The 9018-nt window shown below is 32.7% G+C and overlaps 1 protein-coding gene and 1 gene segment (V, D, J or C); both read right to left on the bottom strand.

Moving 5' to 3' along the window:
* The window catches only part of LOC107374380 (uncharacterized), a 20297-nt gene extending 11554 nt beyond the window's left edge, over window positions 1-8743 (bottom strand). Inside the window, exons 1-2 of one of the 4 annotated variants that reach the window (XM_070542678.1) lie at window positions 8478-8743; window positions 5573-5869 (exon numbers count right to left, since the gene is read on the bottom strand). In XM_070542678.1, the coding sequence (XP_070398779.1) occupies window positions 5573-5869; window positions 8478-8496 (316 nt within the window). In that variant the 5' untranslated portion in view covers window positions 8497-8743. Of the gene's footprint in view, window positions 1-5572; window positions 5870-6051; window positions 6629-7027; window positions 7772-8122; window positions 8262-8477 lie in introns of those variants that run through there. The other 3 variants (XM_070542675.1, XM_070542677.1, XM_070542676.1) reach the window with 3 other exon arrangements.
* LOC139062158 (Ig heavy chain C region-like) lies at window positions 2872-4682 on the bottom strand. The segment is given in 3 exon segments: window positions 2872-3358; window positions 3469-3780; window positions 3862-4682. Coding segments are annotated over 3 exon segments (1101 nt in total).
* Window positions 8744-9018: the final 275 nt, after the last annotated feature.

The raw sequence follows: 9018 nt of genomic DNA, 5'->3' as shown, positions 1-9018 counted from the left end.
ACGCAGAAAGGCCGCAGCCGAGTTTCAAACCTGCGACCTTCGTGTTGCGAGGCAACAGTGCTAACCACTACTCCACCATGCATTATATAATATAATGTAATATAATATAATATAATGTAATGTAATATACTATAATATAATATAATATAATATAATATAATATAATATAGTATAATATAATGTAATATAATATAAAATAATGTAATGTAATATACTATAATATAATATAATATAATATAATGTGATGGACTGGCACTCTATCCAGGGTGTACCCCGCCTGATTGTCCATTGACCGCTGGAGATAGGCACCAGCCCCCCCGCGACCCTGCGTGGACAAGCAGGTTCAGAAAATGGATGGATGGATGGATGGATGGATAATATAATATAATATAATATAATAAAATATAATATAATATAATATAATATAATATAATATAATATAATATAATATAATATAATATAATGTAATATACTATAATATAATATAATATAATATAATATAATGTAATTTAATATAATACAATATAATACAATATAATATAATATAATATAATACAATATAATATAATATAATATAATATAATATAATATAATATAATATAATATAATATAATATAATATAATATAATATAACATAATTTAATATAATACAATATAATATAATATAATACAATATAATATGATGTAATTTTATATAATACAATATGATATAATATAATACAATATAATATAATATAATATAATATAATATAATATAATATAATTTAATACATATAATATAATACAATATAATATAATAAATATAATATAATATAATATGATTATATTTCTGTCATCCTCTACACTTTAAGTCATGTTAGGATGTTTTAAAGCCAATCTTATTAAACACCAACAGTTTTATCTGATGATGTTTAACAGACAAACAGGATTAAGTCTGAGTTACGTTTCAGCTGTGAGTAGAACCATAACAGCTCTAGAAAACATTCACATGGTTTTTATTAAACAGAATTTTTGGATCAGAACAGATTTTTTTCAGTTTTTTCAGTTAGAGTCTTATAACACTTCACATCTTGATTATTATAATGGGTAATACTTTTTATTGATTACAGCTGCTTAAATAATTACTTCAATAAATGATTAAATAATTACACTTATATTATTCTATTATGTTGTTTAACTGGTTCCCATACTGGGCAACCAGGTGGTGACGTTGTCCCCGACCCATTCTAGATAACCAGTAGGGGGGTCGACACGCATATTAAAAAGAAGCCAACAGCATAAAATGATTTTAATCAGTACCAGTGTAATTTAGGCACTTTATGTCTATTGTTGTGTTAGAAATATTGTCATATAAATAATTAATTTTAATAAACTGACCTGCAGGCATTTGTGTTCACAAAAAATGGATGTAAAATTTATTTTAATGAGGTTTTTAGTTGTCTTTTTTTCTAAGTGGCCCAATGGTCGGGGCGCTGATGACATTTAAGCCCCTATGCCGTATTAAAGCTCTAGACTAAAATGAAAAATAATAATAAACAAAAAAATAATAATTAAACAACAAATCATTAAAACAGTCTTAAAATCCCTATTACCTCCCATTGTTGTACCTTCTTTAGTATTACTTTATTGAAACAAAGTAACACACTTTAACCTATGTTCTACCATCTTACTGAATTGAACACATTTATTATGCATTTTAAAATATTTATGGGAACCTTAAAGGGTTAAGTAAGCTGTTCAAAGCTGTGTGCCACTAACAAGAGTACCTTCAATGTGACACTTCCAATAGTGAAGAGCAGAGAGATGAGGAAGAGGAGGATGAAGGTGAGTGCTGTGTTCTCCATGCTATCCTGCTCGGTCTCCATGTCGGCCGTGCTGTTGCAGTGGGAGAACAGGTTTTCTGGGATCTGATGTTTTGCTACACAATATTAAACCAGTTAATTCTTCTGATATTTGTCATCAAACCTCAAATAAAAACATCCTAAAGTGTCCCTAAACCAGTTTAATATGTAAAGTCACACAAAGGTCAGAATGGGGGTATCTCTAATCAAAAACTCTGATTTCCCATAAATAAGCTGGTTTGGTTTGACTCAAAATGATTCATTTACAGTAATTAGATTTTAATTAATAACCGAGTTCTGTAATGATACTGACTTGCTTTAGAGAGACTGGCATCAGTGAGGCTTATGAGACTTGACTTGTGAACAAATATAGGTGAAACTCAAATAATTAGAATATGGTGCAAAAGTTTGTTTATGTCAGTAATTCAACTAAATATATGAGACAGACTCTTTAATTTTTCAAGCATGTATTTGTTATAATTGTGATGAAAACCCCAAATTCTTAATCTTGAACAATTAGAATACTGTGAAAAGTTTCAATATTCTCGACTCAAAGTGCAGAGAACGCTCTAATCAGCTAATGAATCCAAAACATCTGCAAAGAGTTCCTGAGCCTTTAGAAGGTCTCGCAGTCTAAGTTGGATTACTGAAATAAATGAACTTTTGCAATATATTCTCATTTTTTGAGTTTCATCTGTATTTTGTGTGATTAAAATAACACAAAATAAAATTGCACTAAAGACTCGTCTGTCTTGTTCAGAGGGCAAGACCCAGTAGAGGAAACACAGCAACACAGAGACAAGTAACATCGATGCTTTTAGTCTACAGCAACACAGAGACAAGTAACATCGATGCTTTTAGTCTAGCTGCAAATATGTTATAAATACTTTTATGTTATTGTGTTTTTTGACTGAGTATATAATGACACACATATCTAAATTTGTACCCATAGAGTAAGTTGAGATAAACATTCAGATACAAAACTGTTGAAGTAAAGACAAGAACAAGCGACAAACACTGACACAGTTGCTAATTGTTGTTTTTTTTATTTAGATTTTAATATGCATTAAAACACAAACACAATATGATCACAAACAACAGAGAACAGAAGACACAGAGACACGTCTACTGGGCCTTGCACATGTTGGGGATGTTCATGCTCAAGTTGACCAGGTTGGTGTTTTCATTGGTTCTGTATCCAATGGATCTAACGATGGATCCCACTGAGCCAATCAGAGACTCGTGGTAAACAGTGCAGCTGTAGACCACGTCAGTCTGGTGCCAGTCTGCTAGGGGGAGGGTCAGCTGGCTGTAAACAGAGTAGCTTCCATTGCTCAACACTGGCTCTGTGGTCAGGAATTGGTACTTTGGCACTGCTGGCTTATCATCAACAAGCCAAGCCACATAAACCTCTTTAGGAGAGAAGTCTTTCACATAGCAAGTCAGGGTCACCATGTTTTTCCTAGTTTGCTCTACTGGAGGCAACAAAAAGACAGCTGGACTCTGAAGCGATGCTCCTGCAAGCATGAGAGAACAATTAGAGCCCGAGACACAAAAACTGACACTGTTCTGAGAGGAGGACTCTCTGAAAGCTTTTGGTTTCACAGCGAGAGGAAATGGAGTTTACCCCTTGTTCTTTTATAAAGCTTCTTCAATGGATCCACGAGGTTTTCACCGTGAACGACACAGATTCGCTCCAGCCCTTTACTCCATTCATTATAGGTGATGTCAAGCACAGCTTCATATGTGTGTGCTGCTATCCCGTTTTTCACAGCAGACACCAGTTCTGTTCCTTTGGTGTCCTCCCAATAGACCTCATAGTTCCCCCCACTGGCCTTGACTTTACATATTAATTTCCCTGCTTGTTTTACAAGCATGTCCTGGTTTGTGGGTTCTAGGATCTCTATGTTTACATCTGCTTTGTTACACCCAACAGGTACTGAGTGAAGAATCATTAACAAGAATTACAAAATGCACAAAATAAAGGTCAAATGAACTAAAGTATGGACAGAATACTCACGAGCTGCGTCTCTGTAGGAAAAGCTGTCATTCTGGAAAACTGCAGTGTTGTTTTCCCCTTTCCCCTTAAACACACATTTAAGTGTTGTTTCGTGCAAGCCTTCGGTCTTGAGTGTGAGCAGACTCACTGCACTGTACAGGATGGTTCCATTCGTGTCATTTCTCACTGCAGATGAAGTAATGACCTGGTCTTGCCAGCTGGTGATTTCCGCCTCATCTTTCAGCCATCTGAACTCATAATTATGAGGTGAAAAGTCTTTGGCAAAGCAGGAGAAGTAAGCTTCTTTTTTCTCCTCGTTAGTGGAGGAACACAGTCTAACAGTTGGCTCCAAATAAACCACGTCTGAAAAACACACAAACACACAGATATATGTTTGCAGAAGCAAGCAATCAAACATATATATGCAGAAGCCCTGGTGACCAACGTTCTATCAGGTTCCTACTGAAACATCACTGCTTCATACAGAATAACCAACTTGATGTCATGTGACTTTCACCCAGTGATGATGCTCCTCAAGTATTCATGCTGAAGTGAATAAAAACTTTTTTCATAGTAAAATAGAAAATCAGAGCTGTAAGGCTCACTTCTGCATATACATTTACTAGCAAGCAAACGCAGATGAAAGTGGATTTTATTAATGGAACGAAACAACAGACAGGTCAGGAACGAGAAGGATTTTAAGGCAGAAAGAAGCAGAACAAACCACTGTAGTCTACAAGAGGTGGAGACAAACAAGACATTGGTTAAAATAAAAATATATTCAGTCAGATGGAAGAAGAAAAGCAAGGAAAAAACCTACTTAAAACAAATCAATAATTACAACAAAGCTGTCCTAATTGTTAAACTATTAAACTATATATATATATATATATATATATATATATATATATATATATATATATATATATATACATGTATATATATATATATATATATATATATATATATATATATATATATATATATACATGTATATATATATATGTGTGTGTGTTTAAAAACATCCCAAATGTACATTATTTTTCAACTGCTTACTATATTATATAACTGTAACATATGTAATATATAACTATATCATATATCATATATAACTATATCATATATCATATGTAACTATATCATATATCATATGTAACTGTAACATATATCATATATTACATATAACTATATCATATGTCATATATAACTATATCATGTATATAAAATCATAAATTCAGGAGAAAGCAGATATTTGGTCAGACTCAGATTTTTGGACAGCCTTAATTTTCCTTTTTCTTGTCTTTCGGTGTTTTACAATCAGAAGCTAAAAAGCTAAATAATTTTTTTTACAGTGTAATGTAATTGTTATCTTACGGAACATAAGCGTCATTTTTAAACATTTGCCCCATTTAAGCATTCTCTTAAAATTTTGAACATATTGTTTTAGTAGGAGACATTTAACAAAAATAACTTGTTGATATTTGACTTTTTTTCCTGTACACAAAAAAAATAAATTAAAAAAAACTTACCGATGCAATTAAAGGCTGCAGACTAGCAGTACTTATTAATTAGTAAGTAATCACATTACTTAAGTTACACCTGAAGAAACTGCACATATCTAGTTATAAGTTAATTTCTACATATTTATCTAGAATGTAAGACACATATAAACTAATTACGGCTCAAAATAAGTAATAAAATGCAATAATTTATAATGTAGCATAGGTCTTACTTTGCTTTACAACTTGACCAGTACTTTCCCCTGCAGCGTTATTTGCGACACATTGGAATTGCTTTTTGGCATCCCAGTCCGCTCTTCTGACTCGAACTTGAGTGATCCCCATGTATTCACTGCCTTTCTGCATTGAAGGGTATGTGATGACATCCGTTAAAGCAGTGTTGTCTAGTTTCCAGGTGAAAGTCAGCGGCGAGGGGGTAAAACCGGTGGCGAGGCAGCCGAGAGTGACCGTGTCACTGCCCCCAGAGCCACATGGCACCAGAGGAAACACAACCGGAGGTTTTGAAGTCTCTGAAAAAAGAGAAAAATGCATAGAATTACAAAAAATTCAATGATATATGAAACATTCCCTAGAATAAATAAAACAAGTTAGTGACCTTAAATACAACAACAACAACAAAAAAGTCTATGCCACAAAACAAAGCAGGTTTTAAACATTTGCTTAATTTTACCTCTGAAAAAGAAATTCTTACCTGATGAAACGGTTACCGTTGTACCTTTACCCCAGTAGTCAAAAGCAGCGTAGACACAGTGATGCATCTACTTGTGTCGCAGTATAAAAACGACGACTAATGTACTTAAAGTAAACCCAGATCTTTAACATATAATTATTATTAATAATTTATAGGTCCAGTCAAATTACCCAAAACACTCTAAAACCTCAATTTCACTTTTGCAAATTGAATAATATTGATTTCTTTCATTTAAAGTGTCTAGAACCATTTTATCAGCCAGGGAATTAAAATCGAAATTAAGACATTTAAGAGTCTTGAATCACAAATTTCTGGTCTTTTAAATCCCTTTGATAGTGTTACCATAAAACAGTATTTATAATAAAAAATAACTTTTCTTAAGAAGGTAATTAAAGCTCATTAAAATTATATATCAAAAATAATTTTTAAATATTTTATTTTTGTTTGGAAAATATTTTTAGGTAAGAATTTAAACCTTTTCAGAAACTTTTAGCCAAACAGACATTTTTTTTTATCGAGTCAAATTTTTGAGCAACCAAGTAGCTTTGTTATATAAAACATCTATTAGCATAAAAGCTGTTGAATGTCTGAGTGAACGTTTAATATATTTACTTTTATCTCATTTTAAAACAAACTGTTCATACCTGAGGTGACGGTGACCGTCGTCCCTTTTCCCCAGTAGTCCAAAGCTGTGTGGTAACACAGTAGTGGATCTACTCACCTCGTAGTACTAAAACTACTTTTCAACTAACGTTTCACTTAAAGTACTTAAATTGTATTTATTATCACTATTTTCTCAATGAAATTAAAATTACATTTAACATTTTCATAGTAATAATCAGTTTTAACAACTGTGCGCTTTATGTTATTGGCTTGTTTTACAGAAACCGTAACAGTTTACATTTATATGTTACTAATTTAGTTTTAGATAAACGTTATTGAAATATAAACACATATAAGCCTCTTCAATTCTTACCTGAAGTCACCGTTACCATCGTCCCTTTTCCCCAGTAGTCGAAAGCCCAGTTATCACAGTAATTAGAGCTGATTCACTCTAATGACAAAAACTCAGTACAGTAAAATTATGTTTTTTTAATAGTTTAATGTTGTTTTTATCCGTCTAAAATATTATTTATCCAAGGTTGATGTTTGAAACTACTTTAACAAGCGCAATATTTTAATTTTGACACATTACAGTGAACACTAAAATGTGAAAAAAATAAATTAAATTAAAGGGTTTCTTGCTGAACGAGGACTAATTTCATACCTGAAGTGACGTGACCATCGTCCTTTTCCCCCAGTAGTCAAAAGCATCGTAGCAAAGTAGTGAATCTACTTAACTCTTACAACAAGAAGACTCCGTGACTAACTTAGAACTAATTTCATCATTTTTTATTTTATTTTAAACCACTCATCACATTTTTACCTCTACGGTCAATTTTATTAAATTCGACAACAGTTTTTACCCTCAATATCTTGAATTTTAAGTTTACTCTCAGAATTTAAACATTTTATTTAACATTATAACTAAATTCAGAAGAAACAAATTTAAATCTGCCTTTAGAATTAAGTTTAAACTAAATTTAACAGCCATAACGAGTCATTTTTGTTGCTCTACAATCTATCTGCTGTAGTTTGTCCTCCTATCTCAAACTAGAAAAACAAAACATTTTTATTTACGTTACAACAAATTGTATGAACTAGTTGGAAGTGGTCAATTTTCATACCTGAAGTGACGGTGACCGTTGTTCCTTTTCCCCAGTAGTCAAAAGCGTAGTCACAGTAAAACAAATCACCAACTAGCCAATACTAAAACCTACTCACAGGTTAACGTGGTTACCACGACTGGATGTCTTATGGAAATCTAATGTCTCAAAGCTGTAATAATTATAGGAATAAAAATACAAAAATCATTTTGCTCTAGTTGGGCTTAAACTGGGTCTACTGTTTGTAATGGGTTTGCTATAAAGTTCTGCAGAAATAAATGGACCGGTGTGACACAAAAAAAGAAAAAGAAAACTTTTTAAAAGTCTAAATAAACAACACAGACAAATAAATATGAAGATCTTACCTGATGTTACAGTGACTGTGGTCCCTTTACCCCAGTAGTCAAAAGCACCATCACAGTGTAATAACTCAACATGTCCAACATACAAAAACCCTGCAAAGACCCTGCAGACGCCCCTGATGTCCATTCTTATCAACATCTTAATATACAACTTTCTGATGTGACTAATACAAGTTGAATAAAGAATATTTTTACCTGTTTTGACCGTGACTGTTGTCCCTTTACCCCACGGTCACAGTGAAATGTTTATGTAATTCAACATAAAATAAACAGACATCGACTATGAGGTCGAAACATCCAAATTTAAAATTGTGATTTATATTAAAATAAAGAATAGAGACAATAAATGTAGTTTTACCTGATGTGACCGTCACCATTGTTCCTTTTCCCCAGTAGTCAAAGTAGTCATCACAGTGATAGACTGGAGTGAGTTTCTTCTACAAACACTTCCTTTGTTTGAATCAAGAAAATATAAAAGCCACCTGGCACCCAGCACTATTTATTAGCATCTCTCAGGAGATTTTTCATTTTTATGTCTACGTTGTAAAAAATAATGTCAGTTTGCCATCAGTTACAGCACACTTCCTCTTTATTGGGCTCTCATTTCAGCTCCAGTCCCAATAGTAATCTATTCCCATGGCTGCATACAGCTTAAATAACTATTAATAACAGAAAGTTGTTACTAATTCTTATTTTCTGTTTTGCTGCTAGATCAGGGATCCCCAACTCCAGTCCTCAGGAACCACTGGTTTTACATTTCCTGCTCCAGCACACCTGTATCTGATGATTTAATCACCTCCCTACCCTCTTATTTATTTATTAAAACCAGGTCTGCTGAAGTGTGAAGGTGTTTCTACTGCAGGTGGTGACCCCTGCTCTACAGACTCTAATCTTATGAA

Source organism: Nothobranchius furzeri, chromosome 12, assembly GCF_043380555.1.
Source record: "Nothobranchius furzeri strain GRZ-AD chromosome 12, NfurGRZ-RIMD1, whole genome shotgun sequence".
In the NCBI taxonomy this organism is placed as follows: domain Eukaryota; kingdom Metazoa; phylum Chordata; class Actinopteri; order Cyprinodontiformes; family Nothobranchiidae; genus Nothobranchius; species Nothobranchius furzeri.
This window is presented reverse-complemented; position numbering and strand designations above follow the sequence as displayed.